Below are 24,114 nucleotides of genomic sequence, written 5' to 3' on the forward strand. Positions count from 1 at the left end.
AACTATCTGTTTTGCGGACAGTTATTTGAGGGCGGTGCAGTGAGTTTTTCTTTCGCTTCACGAATGAGGTTCAGACGCGATATTGAGATCCTGAATAGTGCACCAAAGGATTTGGAAGTAGCCTCTTTCGGGGAAAAAATGTTTTTTTTCTTTTTTTAAGAATTCATGAGCTTAACACCGGCTTATAATAATTGAATATACAATTATTATGTTTTTCTAAGAAACTGAAAAGAAATGAAGAAACATTGACTGGCATATTGCGATGGTACCATTTCGAAAACCGCCACGAATTCATCGTCAGGCAATTTCGTAATGTTATCAAAGGTTTCACCGAGATTCGAACCGCGAATCACACGGTGAAACTGCAGTTGCCTTAACCACTGGTTATCCTGCTTGTATTTGTCTCCTTACTTATTTCAGTTTATTTTATTGCTACCATAACAACACAGACATTCTCCCTCTATTAATTTGTGTGTATGTAGATTTGTTTGTGTAACGTTTCTTTTTCGTTGCGAATGAGAAGCTTTGTAAACTCGGGTTCAGTTTTACATATTTATGTTTGTTTCTTTTATTTCTTTTATTTTCGGCCATTTTTCTTCGTTGTTTTTTGTTCGGCCGGGGTGCGTCTGATCCTTGCGAGAGGTGGGCGCACCGTGTCGATCTCAATGAACGGGTGTATGCGGAAATGAAATAAGAGAATACGAGAATTCTCGTTATAAAATATGTGCTTTATTGGGTAGATATACAAATTGGCTGGTTACAATATTACCTTAATATATTGGCAGGAAAAAACGGCAGAGATCGCTGGCGGCAGATGTGAGCTGTACGGCTGTTGACCCGCAAAATCCTCCGTTTTGGAGGGGAAAGGCACCCACACATCAACCCCGACATTCATATGCATGAGTGCTGACAAAAAGCACACATACACGTGCATGTACATGCATGCACATGCATGTGGCGGTGATGGTGTGGGTGGTTATAAATTAAGTCGAATATTGAGTATCGATTTGCAGAGTTGCATTGGGGGATCGCAATCAGATGCGGAAAAGTTAGGCATCCTGCCTAAACATGCCGGCCCCCTTGCGATACGCAACATCGTTTTTACCCCCACCGATCTCCGACCGCTGAGAAGCAACGAGAAAAAACGTTTGCATTAAAACTAAACTTAACCTAAAATCGCGTATTTCGCCAGCGTCGCGGGTGGCTGGGAGTCCTGCCCGACTTGTGCATCATGCCACCTAAGCTAGGATGAAAATAAACATTAAAAGTGGAGGAAAGTGAATATTTCTTGCCTTTGGTTATACATAATTCTTAGATATATATAGAGTCCATAAAGTGATATGACGTAGAAGGTCAATAGTGCTGGACGAAGAGGCCGGGGTCTCCGTTCCAGACTGGCAAAAAAATTTTTTATCCTTTTGTTGGACGGAGAGGCCGAGGTCTCCGTTCCAGATTCGCATTATTTTTGTTTGGTTGGACGAAGAGGCCGAAGTCTCCGTTCCAGACTCGCATTTTTTTGTTTAGATGTTTCTGGGCTGGACGAAGAGGTCGAGGTCTCCGTTACAGTGTCTAAGGTATCGTGTCGCTCTCGGGGCGACTGTCTTTTTTTGTTGGAGGAGGTGTGGCATCTTTTGAGGTGCCAGGGTGAGTGACCGTGAGGTTGGTTGGGTGAAGCGGAGGTGTTTTATTACAACGTATGTTAAAATAGATGAATAAAGCGATTTTAAGTGGAGCGTAGAGGCCGACGAAGTTATGCATTTAATTTTGTGCGATGGATGTAGAGAGGCCCTTATTCGCTGCCTTGGAACACTCTTTGTGTTGATTTGGGCCATGTTGTGTGAGAAACCCGAATTGTGGGGTGTTTGTTGAATTCAACACAACCCTGGCGGGAATAGCCTATACTATCGGGACGAAAAACTCTTGTTCACAAATGGTTATATGTATGTATAAGGCCAGGATAACTTCACTTGCTGAGAAAAAACTAAAGTCAATGGTTTTTATTAGAAATTCAAAAACAGTTCAATAATTGCAGTTTTATCGAAGTTCACGGTATCTACATACATTCTCAGCTGTGTGAAACCAATCAAAATGACGTTGAATTAAATTAATGTACTTCGGTAAAAGATTAGATTCAGAGTTTGATTATATTAACTTTGACACAACAACAGCAGACAGACATTAATGACCTATCATTTACACAAAAATATTTGCTTGAATGTAAATAACTTGTTTATAAGCACAGCTGTGCGGCTTGGAGGCACTTGAGGACCGCTGTTTATCAACCAAAATCTTAGTTAAGCCAAATTTGGTGGACACGCGCAAGCAAAAAATGTGAATGGCATTAGGAAATAATTTTCATAGCCTAAGCGGAGTAAAGCAAATAGTAAACCAAAATATTTTGATGGGCAAACAAAAATGAAATTTCGAAGCGCCTTATTTGTAACAAAATGACATTGAAAGTGATTCGTGCCAATGACTTTTAGTAAAATTTAAATGATTCCACGTCATGAGAAGCGTAAAGAAGTGTGCGAAACAATGTCTTGCTTTCTACCTCATATTTAATGCCAATGACTTGTGATGGATGTCAAAAGACTAAGAAAAAAAAATATGAGCAATTAATGTCTATCAACTTTTTGTTGTACAAAGAGCTATTGAACTTAGTAAATTTTACTTTACATTACGCCAACTGTCGCTAATAACACAAATTCCATAGCCAAGGTCAGGGGCGTATACGCAAAATATTTGATGAGTTTACCAATTGGGTCGCTGTCTGCCACATCGAGACCTATATTAAATATCTTTCACACTCATATAGATATACATATGTACATATGTACGTTGAGCTGAGGCTGCTTCAGATGCTCACTGCCCGTTGAGATAATTGATTTTTGTTATTTCAAGTTTGAAAGAGATATATTGTGTCTTTGGACATTCACCTTGCGCTTGAATTTGACCCAAGCAGGCAATGCGTGTAATTTGAGAGAAAAAGAGTTGATTGGCTTAGCTTTCGTGTATAGATTTTATTCAAGAAATGTTTAACAACAATTTTCATTTTTGGTTTTTGTGGAGTCTGGTTCTAGGTTGGAATACAATTTCGATGAGAAATCTTTTATCCAAACTCTGTATCGAATATCTGTACAGCTGAGTGTTAATGATTCGGCATCTATGCCCTTTCGATTCATAAGAGGGTGGCGGAATGGAAAGAGTCAGAATTGCTATCCTCCTAGACCAGGTTTTTATGCGGGCCGTGCCTATTGAATGGTTTGAAGACACAACGCTAGTGGAGTCATCAGGAGACAATACCATCTCGAGTAACGTTGACTTCACCACATCAAATGGTGCATCTGGTCGAAACGTGCTTCTTCTACATGTACTCCATATTAAATAAATGTGCCCGATTTTTTGGATGGGTGGTCGTACGTACGACCCAGATAAATCACCAAAAAACTTATTACGAAGAAAACTATGAAGCAGGCTGCAGACTTTAGCGATAGGAGAAGGACACGAAACTGATAGAGAAAGAAAGAAAGATCTAGAAAGCAGTGCCGGTCTACATTTAGATTGCTAAGCGACCCTTGAGACGATAGAAGAAGGTCGAATATTAAGAATTTGTAGGGAACAGCCTTCGATACCGAAACCGGGTTGAGAACGAAGAATATATGTGTCAGCGAGCGACTGAAAGTCACACGCCTGCTTTGCAGAAGAAGACGGCAAACGACCTAATCCTAGTAACTTGTGGTAGGCCAACCGCAATGACCACTCATACACCTCTAAACTAGCACGTCGACGTGGAACTCGCAACTTGCAACGAAATGAATGCAAAGTCGAGAATTCCCCTCTCTCACAGAAGCCAAAGGGAGATAACGCTTCGACTCTAGCCATTCCCAGCATGACGAAACAATTTCTGATTTTTGCGCTAATGGACCAGAATGTCGTATGGGCAGATGTCTTCCGAAAGATAAATATATGTAGGAAAACCGATTCTTGGTGGTGTGACCTGGATAATGTGGGACGAACCGAATAAACCAACTTCTTCGATTCTTAGGGGTGGCAAAATTGGGTAAAAATGAAAAGGTGCAACTCGAAATATTTAGGGAGACTTGATGAGATTGTGTGCTGGTACCGACTTAACCAACCTACTGCGGTTGGAAGGTACTTCGCATACCTCGGATCAGGGAGGAGGGTTATGTTCTGGGGTATTCTCAGAATTTATCTGTAGCCCAGGAAGACACAAATAGCTTAATAATATGGCGAATCCAACATATAAACCTCCAAAATAGTAAAAGGGCATCGAGCGAACTTGTCCAGACTTTTGTGAAGTCTTCGTTAGATGTCGTACGACCCATGTGTGCCATAGAGAGGAACACTCAGTCTATATCAGGAGCTTAATGACCGGTCCGTGCAATCTAACAAAACTTTAGTTACATTAAAGTAAAAAATACCAGATGTTATTGAAGACTTTTGAGTTGGTTGTTATAAATTCTTAATTTGGTTCGTATTCCCTTCAGCGAGACCTACACCTGCAACAGCAGCACTTTTAAAACATTTTATCTTTCGTAGTTTTTGTTGCAAAGTGTACTGAAAGAAGGAACTAGTAAGAGCTCTGTTCGCAGCCCGTTTCCGAATGTCTCCCTGCATCAATCTGAGATAGAATCCAAGATGGATCGAAGATTTGAGATATTGAACTCACGTTTGGTAGAGATTAAAGAGTAATCTCTGAGTGTGTACCGCATATACTCGAATTTTATGCAATAAGGTGATTATCTTATCCGATTTATAGCAGGAACATTAGGGCAGCTACTCCTGGTCTACAATTCGGCTCAATGGAGAAAGCGAAGTTAGCTTTCATAGATCCTCTAGTGCAAAAAAAAGATATTGAGGGTGAAATAGATTTAAGATCACAATGCAACCTTGACTCAAATTAAATGAAGTTTTTGAAGCTCTTAGGTCCACTTGCAGAACGAAAAGTTATCTTTTTAACATAGAGTTAACTTGACATAACAAATTGTATGACACATTTTTTAAATTAACTCTGAGCTAAAAAAATAACTTGCTGTTGTGCAAGTGGGTCGCAAAAATTTAAATTTAAGCTTTTATTTTAATTTTTAAAAGTTCCAGAAAACTCACTACAAACATGACTGGATATATTTTTGCGTTAGATATTTTTTTCTTATTTTTTTTTTGAAGAACAGGTACATTGTTTATAAAAATTAGAGGTTATACTTCTGTTTTTTATTTTTGGTGAGCGACAAATTAAGTATAGCTGATAGTGCTCGTCATATTTATAAGCTAACAAAAGTTTCAACAATTTTCTTCATTTTACCTTGTAAAATCGGAATTTCATTAAAACTCTGATTCAAACAATTGCAATCAATAAAAAGTGCTTCATTCATTTTGCTCGGTTTTCATTTTTCAATTTCTTAATTCACTTGCGATTGCTGTATATCATTTGTTTGCACGTTAGTCTATTTCATTGTTCACTTTTCATGCAGAGTCTCATAATCGAAGGTAGCAACCCGTCAGATGTCAAAAAAATAGCAACAGATGCAGCATCCAGCAAAGTAACAGCAACTGACGACGACAGCGACGTAGGATTTGGCAATAGCAATAATACAAATTGCCATCGTGAACAAGCGCGCCTTCCCCGACCTACACGTACCTCACCACCACCTCCCAAACCGACAAAGCCACTCAAATTGATTAAATGCCACAGCAGTGATCATCAACTACAACATTTGCTACTGAATGCAACAAACAATCAACATCACGAACATAAAGAAATCAATCACGCGCTCCAGCAACAACATCAACATCACCATCATCATCGTCATCATCACCGCCACCACCATAGTCAACATCATAGAGAGCACCAGCAGCATCGACAAGATAAGGGAGAAGAGCAGCGACAAAAGCGAAAGAAAAGTGGGCCGATTTTAGCACAACAACAACAAACAGCAGACGAAAGTGATAGCGCGAATTTAATGCCTTCTATAGATTATGTTGTACCACCACCGTTGCCACCAAAGCGAAAATCACATTCAAACATCAAATTGGAACAACAACAGCAAGAGGAGCTGTTACACAAACATCAGTTATTGGAGGCACAATTGCAACAGCAGCTGCAACAACCGTGTAACCAGGTTCTTCAACCACAAGTGCAAATCATAAATAATCAGCAACAACAACTACAAAATGTGCTGCCTCAACATGACGTACAACATTCCAAAGATCGCACAAATCATTCACCAAATTCACTCAAACCTCCACCATCGCGAAAGCCTCCATCATCACCGAAACCACTGCAATCACCCCGTTCGCCAAAATATTCTTTACCTGTTCTACTTGAAACGCAAAAGGAATCATCAAACGGTCCAGTACTTCAATTTAATCAGTTTCGTCATCACAAATCGGCGCCCACATTTGATCTCTACTTTAAATCGCCCACAAGTTCTGCATGCGCCACACCTCTCTCAAAATCACGCCGCTATAGCTCATATCAATCGTATGATGATCTCGATGCGTCGAACGCTGAGAAAAAAGTTGTATCAAGTTTGAAATATATATGTGCCTGCACTGGCGCCACCTTACGAAGGATATCGAAAAAAACAAAAGATTTACATGCAAAGAATTCCTGCTATACGAAGGTAAATTTACTAAGTGTAAGTGAATTAGGGCAGGAATACGAGTTTATAACCTTTTTCGATAAGGCGAGTTAAGTATGATGTCCCTGCAGGTCACCATGTGTAAAGATCTTCAAATTATCAGATTGCTGTGAAACTTTGAAGGGTTGTCTTTGAAAATATAATTATAAAAAACCTGGGTATATTCCCAAAATTATGTAAAACTAGCTTTTACTCATCCATCTGAATTGCGAGAGAGATATCCAAATTCCGTTGAAGAACGCCCTTTCTCAGAATATGTTTAAACAAGTAAGGAAGGTTAAGTTCGGGTGTAACCGAACATTACATACTCAGTTGAGAGCTATGGTGACAACATAAGGGAAAATAACAATGTAGGAAAATGAACCGAGGGAAACCCTGGAATGTGTATCAAATGAAAGGCATTAAAGAGTATTTTATGAGGGAGTGGGCCATAGTTCTATAGGTGGACGCCATTTAGGGATATAGCCATAAAGGTGGATCAGGGTTGACTCTAGAATGCGTTTGTACGATATGGGTATCAAATGAAAGGTGTTAATGAGTATTTTAAAAGGGAGTAATCCTTAGTTCGATAGGTGGACGCCGTTTCGAGATATCGCCATAAAGGTGGCCCAGGGGTGACCCTAGAATTTGTTTGCACAATATGGGCATCAAACGAAAGGTGTTAATGAGTATTTTAAAAGGGAGTAATCCTTAGTTCCATAGGTGGACGCCGTTTCGAGATATCGCCATAAAGGTGGACCAGGAGTGACCCTAGAATTTGTTTGTACAATATGGGCATCAAACGAAAGGTGTTAATGAGTATTTTAAAAGGGAGTGGGCCTTAGTTCTATAGGTGGATGCCGTTTCGAAATATCGCCATAAAGGTGGACGAGGGGTGACTCTAGAATGTGTTTGTACGATATGGGTATCAAACGAAAGGTGTTAATGAGTATTTTAAAAGGGAGTAATCCTTGGTTCCATAGGTGGACGCCGTTTCGAGATATCGCCATAAAGGTGGACCAGGGGTGACTCTAGAACGTGTTTGTACGATATGGGTATCAAACGAAAGGTGCTAATGAGTATTTTAAAAGGGAGTAATCCTTAGTTCCATAGGTGCACGCCGTTTCGAGATAACGCCATAAAGGTGGACCAGGGGTGACCCTAGAATTTGTTTGTACAATATGGGTATCAAAAGAAAGGTGTTAAAGAGTATTTTAAAAGGGAGTAATCCTTAGTTCCATAGGTGGACGCCGTTTCGAGATATCGCCATAAAGGTGGAGCAGGGGTGACCCTAGAATTTGTTTCTACAGTACGGGTATCAAAAGAAAGGTGTTAATGAGTATTTTAAAAGGGAGTAATCCTTAGTTCCATAGGTGGACGCCGTTTCGAGATATCGCCATAAAGGTGGGCCAGGGGTGACTCTATAATTCGTTTGTGCAATATGGATATCAAACGAAAGGAGTTAATGAGTATTTTAAAAGGGAGTGGGCCTTAGTTCCATAGGTGGACGCCGTTTCGAGATATCGCCATAAAGGTGGGCCAGGGGTGACTCTATAATTCGTTTGTGCAATATGGATATCAAACGAAAGGAGTTAATGAGTATTTTAAAAGGGAGTAATCCTTAGTTCCATAGGTGGACGCCTTTTCGAGGTATCGCAATAAAGGTGGACCAAGGGTGACTCTAGACTTTGTTTGTACGATATGGGTATCAAATGAAAGGTGTTAATGAGTATTTTAAAAGGGAGTAATCCTTAGTTCCATAGGTGGACGCCGTTTCGAGATATCGCCATAAAGGTGGGCCAGGGGTGACTCTATAATTCGTTTGTGCAATATGGATATCAAACGAAAGGAGTTAATGAGTATTTTAAAAGGGAGTAATCCTTAGTTCCATAGGTGGACGCCTTTTCGAGGTATCGCAATAAAGGTGGACCAAGGGTGACTCTAGACTTTGTTTGTACGATATGGGTATCAAATGAAAGGTGTTAATGAGTATTTTTAAAAGGGAGTGGGCCTTCGTTCTATAGGTGTTCGCCTTTTCGAGATATCGCCATAAAGGTGGACCAGGGGTGACTTTAGAATATGTTTGTACGATATGGGTATTACATAAAAGGTGTTAATGAGTATTTTAAAAGGGCGTTGGGGCTTAGTTCTATAGGTGGACGCCTTTTCTAGATATCGCCATAAAGGTGGACCAGGGGTGACTCTACAATGAGTTTGTACGATATGGGTATCAAATTAAAGGTATTAATGAGAGTTTTAAAAGGGAGTGGTGTGAAGGCGTTTTCCAGATATCGACCAAAATGTGGACCAGGCTGACCCAGAACATCATCTGTTGGATACCGCTAATTTATTTATATATGTAATACCTGCCAAGATTTTAAGGGTTTTTTATTTCGCCCTGCAGAACTTCTTCATTTTCTTCTACTTAATATGGTAGGTGTCACAACCATTTTATAAAGTTTTTTTCTAAATTTATATTTCCCGTCAATAAAACAATCCAATTATCTTACCATGTTTCATCCCTTTTTTCGTATTTGGTATAGAATTATGGCATTTTTTCATTTTTCGTAAGTTTCGATATCGAAAAAGTGGGCGTGGTCATAGTCGGATTTCGTTCATTTTTCATACCAAGATAAAGTGAGTTCAAGTAAGCACGTGAACTAAGTTCATTAAAGATATGTCGATTTTTGCTCAAGTTATCGTGTTAACGGTCATGCGGAAGGACAGACGGACGACTGTGTATAAAAACTGGGCGTGGCATCAACCGATTTCGCCCAGTTTCACAGAAAACAGTTAACGTCATAAAATCTATGCCTCTACCAAATTTCAAAAGGATTGGTTAATTTTTGTTCGACTTATGGCGTTAAAAGTATCCTAGACAAATTAAATGAAAAAGGGCGGAGCCACGCCCATTTTGAAATTTTCTTTTATTTTTGTATTTTGTTGCACCATATCATTACTGGAGTTGAATGTTGACATAATTTACTTATATACTGTAAAGGTATTAAATTTTTTGTTAAAATTTTACTTTAAAAAACAATTTTTTTAAAAGTGGGCGTGGTCCTTCTCCGATTTTGCTAATTTTTATTAGGCAGACATATAGTAATAGGAGTAACGTTCCTGCCAAATTTCATCATGATATCTTCAACGACTGCCAAATTACAGCTTGCAAAACTTTTAAATTACCTTCTTTTAAAAGTGGGCGGTGCCACGCCCATTGTCCAAAATTTTACTAATTTTCTATTCTGCGTCATAAGTTCAACTCATCTACCAAGTTTCGTCGCTTTAGCTGTCTTTTGTAATGAATTATCGCACTTTTTCGGTTTTTCGAAATTTTCGATATCGAAATAGTGGGCGTGGTTATAGTCCGATATCGTTCATTTTAAATAGCGATCTAAGATGAGCGCTCAGGAACCTACATACCAAATTTCATCACGATACATCAAAATTTACTCAAGTTATCGTGTTAACGGACGGACGGACGGACGGACATGGCTCAATCAAATTTTTTTTCGATCCTGATTATTTTGATATATGGAAGTCTATATCTATCTCGATTCCTTTATATATGTACAACCAACCGTTATCCAATCAAACTTAATATACTCTGTGAGCTCTGCTCAACTGAGTATAAAAACACCCTATCAGAGCATGAGCTCGACACATGTTGACGTGAGGAAAGGCGTTTTTCAATCGAATTATGAGATGGGATGTTTTCCAAACGGTCGCCGAGATAGGATGATATTTTACTCATCAGTCGATATATCATTATTAGTTGGCGCTTAACCGCCTAAGCGATTCTGCTCGTTTCTGAACAAGTCACGCCAGTTCTCCCTATTTCGCTATAACTGACGCCAATCGGGATGAACAAGTGAGGTCAAGTCTCCCTACACCTGCCACTTCCAACTCCTGTTCTTCCAAACTGCGGTGTGGAATGAAACACTTTCTTGACTGGAGCGTCTTCGTCCATTTGCATAACACGACCTAGCCAGGGAAGCCTATGGGTTTTTATTCTCTGCACTATCGTTATATCTGCATAAAACTGATATAGCGCATCATAATACCTCCTTCGATATTCGCCTAAGGCAACACGGACAGGACCATCAGCCTTCCGGAGAGTCACTTCCCGAAAACTCCAAGAGCTATCTCATCTTCTTTCGACACCGTCCACGCTTCCGAACCATACATCCGGACAGGTATGATGAGCGGCTTGCAAATCGTGATTTTTTTCGTCAGGAGAGTATTTTACTTTTCAATTGCCTACTCAGTCCAAAGTAGCACTTGTTGGCAAGAGTTATTCTCCGTTTGATTTCCATGCTGACATTGTTTTTGCCTTAATACTTGTTTTCAATTTATATCCGTCAACAGTGACATGCCTGCATGATTTTTTCTTGGATGACAGCAGGTACTTCGTCCACACCCAAGACACATTTTTTTCAAAGGTCTCAATTTACCGAAAACTACATTTAGAATCCTTAGTCACGGAATCTCGCATACACGGATTCTTCTTTGTTGTGTGCTTAAATGTCAGGGGAAGATTCTTATAAAAAAAAAAAATCAAGAAAACTGCCATAAAATTTGAGGATACTTATCCATCATAATGGTGCCTGTAATTGCTATGCTACTCTCAATTTTTGTTTGCTATCGCTCCGGCTCCGAGCATAAACTGAGCAGAGACGTAGCATAAAAAAGTGATAGTATTCCAAGACTCTGGTACGAGCTACTTCGTGTTTTAGAGCGTAGAAAATACCAGAATAAAAACTACTAACGAAATCCTACTTAGAGTGGAGCGATAAAAAAAATGTATGTATTTGCATTGCTGGTCATTGTTATGCAGAACTGTGGCTCCGCTCTTTGCTCTATTGATGTTAAGAGCCAGAGCAATAGCAGAGCATATTTTTCGTTGCTGCTGCTTGTCTAGAGTAGCAAATGCAAACATCGCTAATCACCATTATAAATTTTCACTTCTTTTGTCAAAGTTCCCTTAGCACTTTGCCGACACTAATCAGCAAATTATATTTAAGGTTGGAAAGTAGGACCCTTCGGTGTGAGTCACACCCGTGTGAGTTACATAGGAGTTTGTTATAGCTTACATGTGCTCTTACTCTTTACCGCGATGCGAAGCAAACTCCCGAATGTGCCCATTGTATTTACATCATAGATAGCTTGACCAGTTTGGTAAATATGTATGCCATCTAACAAGAACTTTATAACATAAATCTAAAGTAAGCAATAAGTATGCAAAACAGCTAAATGAAATGACTTGCCACCAAAAACCGGTTTATCGTAGTAACACACTGCCCTTTGTTCAATGTTCGATGATAATTCATTGCGCGAAATTCCCCTCAATTATTACATTGCAATATGCAAATTCAGATGCGTATGTATGTATGTATGCATGTGACTACGTACTCATTTACAAAAAGTTGAAATAAAAACACAAAGTGAATTTGTGTAAAGTGGTCATTGTGAATTCATACAAGTGGCGAATGTTTGACAAAAACGTTCACAATAGTAAACAGCCTCGATCACCTGTTCAATCGCTGTTCGTTTACTTAAATTATTTGCTCAATAGTGTTTTTTTTAAATTTTTGTAGACGACTGGTTTATTGCATTATTTACACATTATAAAATTTTTGCTTAACTGGCTGCTCAGATTTTATCTGTTAACTAGATTTTAGAAATGAATAATAATATGTAGTCTGATTTTCACTATACACATTTAAAATAAAAGCTTATTTGAGACGCAAATGGGCAATTCATGGCAGTTCAATTTAATAACCGCGAGCAAAAAACAAACCTTTCTTCCATTCTCTGGCCATTCGCGACAGCCCTTCTCACTGTCAGCTATTATTTGACAAGTAGTTATGGCAATGGAGGAATAGAAAGATTTTTCACTTGTATGAATTCACAATGAAACTGGTGGAAAAGTTTACTGTCAATTACGATTTCAAATATTTAAGAGAAATATTAGCACAAAAACCAAAAGAGAATTCAGTTGAGAAAAAAAACATTTGGGTATAAAAAATTAATTAAAAAACAAACGCTACGACATTAGACACAATGACGCGAATAGTCGCTTAAACTTATTTTAAAATATTTTTTTTTTTTTTTATAAAAAATTTTTAAGCGCTGCCGTTGCATTTTATTTTGCAGAGAGCAAGAGTGAATTGTCATAACATTTAAGAGAGTGGTCTGCGATTGATCTCTTTTTTCTACATTGAAGTATAATTGAACACCACTGGTCCCTTCTGGGTACACCTGGGATTAGTTAGTTTCAAATTTATGCTGCCAATTTAAAAAACAATGACAAAACGGCAACGAAATAGATAGAACAACAAAAAACTTAATGAAATTGAAGAAAAATGCGGGTCCCTATACCGAGCCTAAAATACAAGTACCCTCCCCTATCGCTTTGTCTAAGGCCGTCAGCAGCTGCAAGAGGTCGCTCCAAGCAGCAGCTTACTTCGCAAACATAACCCTTATATGGGTACCTAGTCACAGAAACATCGAAGGCAACGAGAAGACCGACGAACTTGCAAGGGCAGGGGCACTGCTGTAGGCTACAGAGGCGGTCGGGATGCACACACTTACATCAATCAAAAGAAACATGTATAGCAGACTCAAGAAGTTAGCAGTCCCCGCGGGTACTCCTCGGACACCTGCAAGGTAACCAAGCAAACCTGGCCGTATTACAACAGCAAGAGAACAAAGGACTACATAAATACCCACAGCGGGTTATGGGGCTTAGAATATACCCGCGGCAGGTATGCCTTTCGTAAAAGGCGACTAAAATACCAAAAATTATTCAAGGGGTTGTGTACCGTAACGCTTTCAAGGGGTTGTCAGCGCAATATATAGCTTCTCCAACCCAATTGTCAACCTTACCTTACCTTACCTTTACCTGTGGCGAATCCTGTTCCTCATGGATCTAGGGGTTGCCAGCGCAATATATAGCTTCTCCAACCCAATTGTCAACCTTACCTTTCCTTTACCTGTGGCGAATCCTGTTCCTCATGGATCTAGGGGGCGGGAGGGAGGGATGGCCTAGAAGGTTTCATGTGGTCATACTATATCGTTCCCCAGATGGTCGGGCTAGTACCTTAGTGGTGATTGTTACCGAAAGGTATAGGAGCTGCATCCGGCAAAAGACCCTTGTCCTTATCGCTACAACAACAACAATAAAAGTACCTACTAAATATGTCAAGGAACAAATCTTTATTGCCACTGCCACGATAACGGGTTTCTGGCCATTTGGCCTGCATGCTATGATAATAGGGAACCCTTTTAATAGCATATGCAGGAGCTGCTTCGAGGAGGGCAGCAAAGAAGCAGTCACGCACTACCTATCCAGCTCCAGCACACACTAGTTTTCTTACTATGGGAAATTATATACTGCCGGAACTTACGGAAGTAGCTAAATACTCTATAATAGATATCAGCAGGTTCATTGTTCGCTCCAAATGGTTCGAACGGAGTGCCGAATAGCCATAGAAACTCAGCAGTAATTGGTTTCAGGAGATATGTGCATCAAATTGACGCCACGTGCGCTACTTGGGTTCGGATCCTTGGTACTCGGGCAGCACAGCAACCAACCAACTAACCCTACGTTCTGTTAATGTAGAATTTCTCTTTTATTATATTTTTTACAGTACCAAAACGAAAAAAATTTTATGGTAGTTTAAAAAAAACTATGAAATCGGTAAACATTTCTTTACGGGTAGAAAAGATACTTGTACGACAGTACACCTAGGCAGTAGCCGGTAGTACCAGTAGCGGTACGAAGAGGATCTGTCCGACATTACCCGAATAGGATACAAAGAGCAGCACTGGAACGGTGCCCGTAAAGGCATTAAGAAGAGTAGAAAAAGAACAGTACCCGTAGGGTATAAAGAGCACCATTCCATCACTATCCGTTCAGGTATACATAGGTGCAATTGGTTTCTTCATATGATAGATAGGATATCTTTCCAACCCAAATAAAGAGGTGTCGCTATAGTCGCACACTCAATTGCGACTCATCCCGGATTCATCCTAGACTAATCGCTTTTCTTGCAGGGTTACTACACGTGATAGTAGTCTGGATATAAATAAAAATACCAAATTGTTTTACCAGGGTCAGGGATTGCTTATGTTTTATTTGCAAACTTGTTTATGAATAGCGTCTTAAATTAAAAAAACAAAACAAAAAAACAAGAAATTTGTTGTCATGGCAATTGTTTGTCAGCTACAAACCGTAGAATACTTTGACGTGGAATACTTTTGAATGCTAAATTAGCTTAATAAATAATTGCAGTTCTTATTTCAAAACAAGTTTTTTAATTCTAGATTAAAATGGAAATGAAATGGAAATTTTGTATAACTTTGAATAAAATTTATATTCAAGCAAGGCCCTTAACGCTAAATATTTGAATAATTTTTTTGATTCGAAAAACTTCAAAGGCATTCCATTGTTGTTGTTTTACGCATTTAATAAATTATGTTTGTACAAGCCATGGTATAAATATTACAAGGTAAAACCGGTGAGAGCCGAAATGACGTTTAAAAAAATTATAAAATTCTCACTGCTCTCACATTTTTATTTTTTTATTTTGGTGTTGTTTTCATAACAAAAATATAACAAACTGTAATATATTTGGTAATTCTATACGACAGCATGATACTCTTAATACACGTCCAAAAATATCAAGAGGGGTATCAAAAGACGCGTTTTGGATCCAGGATCGCGAATACGAAAGCGGAGGTAAAACATTTTGGGTATGTCAAGAGATATTTGCAAAAGAAATTTTGAAAATTTTCATGTAGTTGTTGTAATTTTGATGACTTTGTGGTTCCCACAAAAAAAATTGTGAACATAAGTGTTCTGCGGATATATGTAGTTTTGGTCTCCAAAGCGGTGCTGAACGCACCCACTGCAATTTTTTATAAGCGCAGCCGAAGGCCGCCAATGCAGAATGGTGTTCTGCGCAAAAATACTATGGATCCCACCCTCGGTTTCGGAGCACTCCGGTGTAATTTTTTTTTCGTTAATATCTTTTTAACGATCTAAAATTTTTATTTTCCGCCTTCGGATTATTGTTGTCGAGTTCATACGAGTTTTTTGACACCTCTCTCGCTATTTTTGGACGCGTATTACCGGTGTCATGTCGTATAGAATTACCATACATTTTTGCGTTCTAACAATTATATTATTACATTTTATCCAAAACCGAATTTTTTATTGGTGGAAATAACCAGAAAATGAGAAATCTCAACTGTCAACCGCATTCCAGAATTTTCAATTCAAGAATTGTATTGCGGTTTCCCGCAAAAGGAAAAATCAGGCCACGATCCTCTTCTGAGGAATTTTCTTCAACAAATTGTTTAGAAATGTATCAGCGTCTGCGCGACGAGAAGAAAAACCGACTTACCGCCAAGGTGTACGGAAGAGATACATATCTACTAATAATAACAATTTGTGTATATATCTGAGGAGATTAAGTTATAGCTTTCCATCCAATTCGAAGACTACTTATCGTGTATTCGTTTTTCTACGAACTGTCTCATCTGAATACATGTTTTGTGCCGACCCAAATATTTATCTGCTAATTCGGACGAACTTTTGGTGCCAAGGTAATGCCGAGGGACAATCAATACCATTTATACAAATTTTCTTAAATATTTTTGATGTATAGGTCAACACACTAGCTCTACACCACGGCGGCAGACTTTGACCGTTAAGTCGGTAATTGCAGCCTCCACGAACTATCATACATACTCCAACTGGACGATGGTGTTTAGCTAAGCTGCTAAGAGCTTTTTGCTGACGTGGGCATGTTATGGGAAGATCGCCACTGGATTCGGAGAAGCAGGTGGGGGAAGACTTTGATCCCTCTTGGTGCCCCTGTTGGCGTCAGTTATCGCGAAACAGGGTTAGCTGGAGTGACTCGTTACGCAACGACCAGCATCTCCTAAACGGTTAAGCGCTAAAAAATGTATCTGCCAACCGCGAGGAAAAGGACCAAAACAAACCAAAGAATATCTCCAAGATCATGTTTTTCCGCAGTAGCGAGGACACTTGAGACTGGTGATCTCTTATAAAGTGAAGTTTCAGCATATTTAAGTGTTAAAGACGTATCAACCAAGTGAAGACGGATGAATGAAAAATCAATAGGGGTGATCTCCAACATCCGTTCTTCTTTCCCTTTGCAAAAATAGCACGTGTTGAGGCATCCATTATATTGATAACTCATTTTTTTGCCATATACATAAAAACCGATTTCAAAACTTTTCGAAATATTTTTTCACTTATTTTATAAGCATTTTATTTTTAACCAACAATTTTCTTTTGTGTTTACTTTGGTTTGGCATTTCCACAAAGTTTAAGACAGTGATTTTAAAATTTTTTTTAAAATCAAAAAACCATTATGGCTGCCAAGAAGAGTAAATGGTTTTACCTGGTAATATTTATACCATGGTGCAAACAGCTTTATTGTGGTTTTTACAAAATTTTCTACTATATATACATTTTTTCTATAACTTTTTTTTTGTAATAAATAACAAACCATTTAAATTTGTTTATGGTGCAAAATCTGTAATAATCCTGAAAAAATCATTGAATGAATTTCAAGTTTCTATGCTTTAATTTTATAAGTGAAAGGCCCCCATGCGTGAAATAAAATAAACAAACGCAAAAACAAAATATACAAATATTTTAAAATTTGCTTGCGATATTAAAAACTTTGTTTGAGCAAAGACACGCGCTTTTTTTTAAGCAAGGCCGTGGTGGAAAGTTTCGATAAATGTATTTCTGACGTATTTACTGACGCAAGTTTCTATGTCTGGGAATAACTTATTCGTTTACTTAAAAATAAATAAATAATAGCAAATAGATACAAAGCGCTATCACATCCGAAGAGATTTTAGGCCGAGTTTCTCTTCCAACTTGTGTTGTAATCATTTAATTTTTTTTACAAGTTGGCGGGACGATGTCTACATGTTTTACGCCGACTCAAAACGGCATCTGCAAGGCAGATGAGTTTTCACTGAGAAGCGTTTCATGGCAGAAATACACTCAGAGTGTTTGCCAAATCACTGTCGACCAATTGAACATGTTTCCAAATCTTTGATGTTGTGTTGCCCGGGAATTGAACCCAGCATCTTCAGTGTGGTAGGCGGAGCACGCTACCACCACAGCACGGCCGCCGTCTACTTATTTGCTTTGAAACAATTTTAGAAACTGCTCAGTAGATGCTTCTAGATTATTAGCTGTCTGTTAGCTTTAGTTTATCCAAATTAGTTTAGCTGCTCATGGTTCATATAGATTTTGGCCCAAATAATTTTGGAAAAGTAGATAGTTGTAGGTATGATTAAAGAATAACCTGAGATTGGATCTAAACACATTTCGGAATAATTAAGCGACTATCTGCGGATCCTTTTCGGGACATTGTTCTGGTTGTTTCAGGGTCATTTTGGGATTATATCTGGATCATTACGAGACGTTTTTGCAATAGTTTTAAGTTTTTTTTTGAAATCATACCGGTGCAATTTTAAAATTATATCGGGATTATTTCGAGATAGTGCTCAGAATAATTTGGGGATTATTTCAAGATAATTTCAGTACCATTTCGAAATCTAGGGATTAGGGATTGTGTTCAAAATCTTTTCGTTGCTATTTGCAGATTATGTCAAGACTGTTAATGGACCTTTTCATGGCTGTTGCAAAACTCCAGCGCATAGCTTGGGGATATTTGAGAACTATTGCCGGATCAAAACAAAAAAAAAAAAAAAAAAATCAAGCCAGTAGATACCTTTAGATCATAAGCTATGTGTATCTTGATTTTGTAAGCCGTTCTGGCGTAATTGAGTTACAAAAGCAAATTCTGTTATACCTCTGGATTATTTCAAGATTTTTTGAATTTCTTCGTGCACTTTCGTGCCTGTTCCGATTATTTCGATACAATTAAAATATATTTTCCAAATTACTTTTTGGGTATATCCGAGGCCATTTCGCTGCTATTCTTGGAGTCGTTTCGTGTGTGTTTTTTAATCATTTCTAGACTATCGCCGGTTCATTTGGGAATTGTTTTATGGTTAGCTTCGAATTAATTTTTTCATTTCGGCTTTACCTCCAGATTATTTTTCAATTTTTTGTACTATCAATTCCAGACTGTTTCAAGATAACCCAGATTAAAAATCATATTGCGGCTAACTTTTTATGTTTTATTCCTTTGTGCAAAGACTAGTTTAAAACGATTTCCCCTTGCACTTCCTCATTTTGTCTCGTTTGACTTACAGCTGTGCATATCATTTATTTTTTTATTTTTGATAATTTAGAAAAAACTAAATATTATAAATTTTAAAAATGAAAATTTGCAAAGCAGTCTCAAAAACCTTTTCGAAAAAATTGAGAAGAAAAGTGTACAGTTTTCAGAATATTATTGAGTTCGCGGTTTTAGAGCCTAACCAGATTTAGAGCTGCAAAAGTATCGATATAAATATCGATACATCGATACCAGGTTCGTGGTGCGATTATCGATGTTTTTTTCTAAATATCGAGTACTTTATTCCCATTTCTTATTCCTTTTTCTAGCGGCAGAATTACCAGCTTCTAAAACTTTGGAAAGACAAATAAAACATGAATAAATAAAATTACATACATTATGTTAGATTTGTGTTTATTTTAGAGGAATACCTAACAAGTTGGTGGCTCTGAATATTGAAAAATTCTTACAAAAGTTCAATGTGAAAGTTACGTTATTTTTTTTTTTTCATACATGTATTCGTATATGTATATATACACACAACAGAAGACATCATTGAGTTTGAAGACGAAAATTGTGTTGCCAAAAAGCTACGAAGTACAAAGTCAAGCATTTGAACCCATTTTGACAAAATCAGTAATACTATTGCAAAAAATGTTATACAACTAGTGGTAATACGTCCAATTTGTTTCACCATCTAGAACGATCGCATACAACTGCAAATTTAGATTTACATAGCTGCCAAATAAGATTAGCTTTTATATGAAAAAACATATGAAGATCCATCATCACGTAAAAGGCTTTTGCCAGCACCCTACTGGGGTTTAGCCACCGCAGACGTTCGACCTTTTCCCATAGTGGATGACAAAGGGTGTCGTAACTTTGTATATACCCTGGCTTCGCTGAATAAACTACCATCGCGGACAACTTTGCAGAATGTGTTTTATGATCGTTTCGAAGTTATGAAGACAATATTACATATATATATGGGGTATTCCATCCCATTTCGACTAATTTTGAACCCGACCCCTTTAGAATTGGCTGAAAGTTTTTTTCTTTTTCTAGCTTACGAAAGACGTTTTTCAGAAGTTTTTAAAATTTTTTCATCCAACTCAAAAAAGTTATGAATTTAAAAAAAAACACAGTTTTTGTTTTCAAAATGCTATAACTTTTTCAAAAATTGACCGTTTGGGATCTGTTTTTTTTTTTAAATATGTTTTTAAAAGTACTTTTCCGAAAAAATTCAAAAAAATGTTTAAAGTTTTTTTTTTGTAATTTTTCAGTTTTTCGAGATTTTTCGAATTTCGCCCTTTTTTTTTCTCATAAAAAACTTCAATCAATTCTGCAATCATCCCCACTAATCCCGGAGTGGACTGAGAATTTTTTTGTTTTATTTAATTGAAAAAAAAAACTTTAAATTTTTTTTGTATTTTTTCCGAAAAGTACATTTAAAAATATATTTTTTAATGTAATTTGTCTCGTTATTGGCCGTTAGTGTTTAGAAAAACTGAAATTTTTGGTTGAGCTCAAGGCCGGGTTTTCTTAAATAAAACACTTGGATGTGTATTTTATTTTGTTTTTATTTTTCAATATTTCGACTTCAGTCTGAAGTCATCCTCAGGAATCTTAAGCTACGCTTTGAAGACTCGCTTGCTTTTAAATTGAGTAAGCGCTTTTCACTATAACAAAAAATTCGATATATATCGCGATATATCGATACCCTCCCTCTTAAATATCGAAAATATCGAGTATGCCGAACATCGATACTTTTGCAGCTCTAACCAGATTAATATTTATTTGCATACGAATCTTTCGAAAAAAAAAATGTCAAAAATCAATGCGAATTTGGATAAATTTCTTAACATGTACGTTGTTGGACTAAAATTGATTGGGCTAAAAAGCTGCATAATCAAAAAATTTCTGAAAAGTTCGAAATTTTCGTAAAAATTTCACTACTTTTTGAATTGTTTCGGTTTTTGAGATTCGTTTGTAAGTTTTTTTTTACATACAACACTCACTTAAATTATCAAAAAAAAAAAAAAAAATATTGGCAAAATTTGATAAAAATTGAAACTGTTATTTTCGTGTTCGCAACTGTCTGTACGGCCGCCGTGGTGTGATGGTAGCGTGCTCCGCGATCCACACCGAAGATCCTGGGTTCACGGCCCGGGTAACGCAACATCAGATTTTTATAAACAAGTTTTTTCAATTAGAAGAAAATTTGTCTAAGCGGGGTCGCCCCTCGGCAGTGTTTGGCAAGCACTCCGAGCGTATTTCTGCCATGAAAAGCTCTCAATGAAAACTCATCTGCCTTGCAGATGCCGTTCGGAGTCGGCATAAAACATGTAGGTCCCGTCCCGCCGATTTGTAGGAAAAATCAAGAGGAGCGCGACGCAAATTGGAAGCGAAGCTCGGCCTAAGATCTCTTCGGAGGTTATCGCGCCATACATTTATTTTTATTTAACTGTATGTAAGAATTCTAGAGAAACAACATTTAGTGTAAACTGCGCCCTTTCGATTTGAATGCATTGAAGGCCAGCGCCAGCTTAACAATGGCTTCTTGCAATTTTTGTTGTTATAATATATTTTTTTTCCTAGTTTGATAAATCTTTAAATTAGTATAGAAGAAAGAAAATGTTTAAGACAAATCCATTCTGGGGCTGCTAGACCCCAAGCCAATCCTATAGCTTATCACTTATTTATGTGTCGTATTCGATTTCTAAAATAATTCAAGTTAAGAAACATAAAAACAACATTAATTATTGTTCTTACATTTCTTAACTTTTTTATTTATAATTTTTTTTTCATTGAAGAATTTTTAAACACAAAAAAAAACAGATCGGCAGAAAATGAAACACTCTAATGTGAAAATTGAAAAGTAAATCCGCCTTGCTCCCACAACTCACTGTCGATTGGGTAATGCGTGGAATTCCATAGCTTTACATAAATAAAATAAAATTTGGCATGTATGTAAACAAACGTGCTTGTGAAATTTTGTACCTCCGTTGAAAATAACTTAATTGGCATGCTTACATCTTCAGGGAAAAATAAATATTTATGCACATACCAAATATGAGTAAAGCATAGACGAGACTATTCAAGCAGAAAACTGAAAGAATAATAAGGAAGTATTCATATTGGTTGGATTTTTTTTTATAAGGAAGAGGCACAATTATATAAAAAATGTTGTTTGCCCTCAAAAATTGAATTTTACACAAGCAAGAAATGCCGTATTTTTCTTAATTTCAAACATTTGCCACCTCATCAGCTGATTATTAACTTAACTAACTCATAGGTTAGGTTAGGCTAGAGTGCGAGCACCAGTGCACTTAGGCCCAAAAAGGTCCCATTGCGATACCACGTGGATCTCTCCCCTACTCAAACCAACAGCTCGATACAGCAAACGTCAGGAGTTTCTTAGGTTCCAACTAAGCCAGATCACAAAGATCATGAAAGCAGGGAGATCCCAGAGATTTTTTCCTCTTGTGCCAAAGCGCGAGACAATCGCACAGAAAATGTTTGACTCTTTCTATCTCCTCTTCGTCTTTGCAGCTCCTGCAGTAATCATTATAGGGAGCACCCAGCCGTTGTGCGTGCCTCCCGATGGCCGGTTATAAGTCCAACCACCAGAGATATGCCCCCTACCAAGAAGAAGGAGACTTTTTGTGCGTCTCGCGTCCCACTGAAACCACACGAGCATGAAGTGGTAGCAGGATTCAAGATTGCTCCATCTCACACTCGCTTCCCTACGGAAAGTCCCTTTCAAAATGACCTTACAGGTAGCGAGCGGCATGCTAAATCCCTTCCCGGACGACGAAAGCGGAACGGATGTGCCCCCTCTTGTAAGTTCGTCAGTCATCTCATTGCCCGGTATATTCGAGTGTCCAGGCACCCATACCAGACTGAGGGAAGTTTGCTTAGCTTAAGAGATTTGCGGCACTTCTCTACTGTCCTGGACTTACATGTGACTGATGAAAGTGCTTTTAGTGCAGCCTGGCTGTCAGAGTAAATACAAATTTGGTTATAGCCGTGAACAGCCTTTCCCAGGTGATCAGCGGCCTTATTTATAGCAGCCACCTCCGCCTGAAAGACGCTGCAATGATCGGTCAGGCTAAATGATAGATTCCACCCTAGTTGAGGTGCAAAGACACCGCTACCCACCTTATAATCCAGTTTGGAGCCGTCAGTATATATCTGCAGCCTATCGCTCAGGTCCGGCGGCTCCTTCAACCAATAATCCCTATCCGGGATAATAACCTCGTACTTCATATTGAAAAATACAGTCGGAGCGCAATAGTCCGACGAAGGCGAATCCAGATACCTAAGGACAGCTGCATGGCCATCCAAATTGTCTCTTCATCCGGATAACTCTCGCAGCCGCAGAGCAGAAAAGGCCGCACATTGCTTGGCCATTAAATCTGTTGGCAAAACATTAAAAATAGTGTCCAGCGCCTCCGCAGGGGTGGCACCCCCACGTAGATTAGAGCACTTCTTTGTACCTTCTGGAATACCCGTAGGTTTGATTTAGTATCTAAGCTCGTCCACCAGACCACTGGCCCGTGTAAGAGAATTGGTCTAACCGCAGCGGCGTAGGGCCACAGGGTAATATCCGGTAATAAACCCCATCTTCGCGCAACAGCTCCTCTACAGCTGTACAGTGCCACCGTTGCTTTTTTCACACACTCCTGAGCGTTTTCCCTCCAGGATAGTTTCCTATCCACCCCTGCGGGGCGCCTCTTTGTATGTATTTGGCCACAGTTGAATCAGCCAGATCGGCGTGAACCTTTCTTCGCAACAGTGACTGTTGACCAAGTTTCACTAGCCCCGAATCGGCCCCCAAGCTCATTAGTGTATCGCAGAGGGCGTAACGTTGTTGAAAGCTCCCTCAATGCCGAGGAAAGCTATGAGTGTGTATTCCCTGAACGCTAAGGATTTCTCGATCTGGGAGACAACTGCATGCAAGGCTAACTCATAAGAACTCTGTGCGTTGAATCACATGTATTATATCTACATAAACGCTGTACATGCAATAAACCAATTATGTAATAATAAATTATTGAATGAACTTGCAGTGCGACTATTGTGGTTTGGCTTCTACCCATAGTAGGTGATTGCTCCTTATATGTGGCAAAAAAATTTTGGATGTCTAACATTAAACGGATGCATAATTGAATTCATGAACGAGGCCGCTTTTAGCTAGTGAAAGCGTTCCATTGAGCGCCAATTAGAAA

General features: G+C 38.4%; 1 protein-coding gene across 12 annotated transcripts in view; it reads left to right on the forward strand.

Moving 5' to 3' along the window:
• Positions 1 to 24,114, forward strand: part of Rgl (Ral guanine nucleotide dissociation stimulator-like) — a 73,141-nt gene that overhangs the window by 41,296 nt on the left and 7,731 nt on the right. For 5 of the 12 annotated variants that reach the window (XM_067787412.1, XM_067787413.1, XM_067787414.1 and 2 more), the window contains one exon: positions 5,493 to 6,659. The exons of 6 other annotated variants lie outside the window; for them this stretch is intronic. In XM_067787412.1, the coding sequence (XP_067643513.1) occupies positions 5,493 to 6,659 (1,167 nt within the window). The remainder of the gene's footprint in view (positions 1 to 5,492; positions 6,660 to 24,114) is intronic. One more of the 12 variants, XM_067787409.1, reaches the window with a different exon arrangement.

Source organism: Eurosta solidaginis, chromosome 5 (assembly GCF_040869045.1).
Source record: "Eurosta solidaginis isolate ZX-2024a chromosome 5, ASM4086904v1, whole genome shotgun sequence".
NCBI lineage: Eukaryota > Metazoa > Arthropoda > Insecta > Diptera > Tephritidae > Eurosta > Eurosta solidaginis.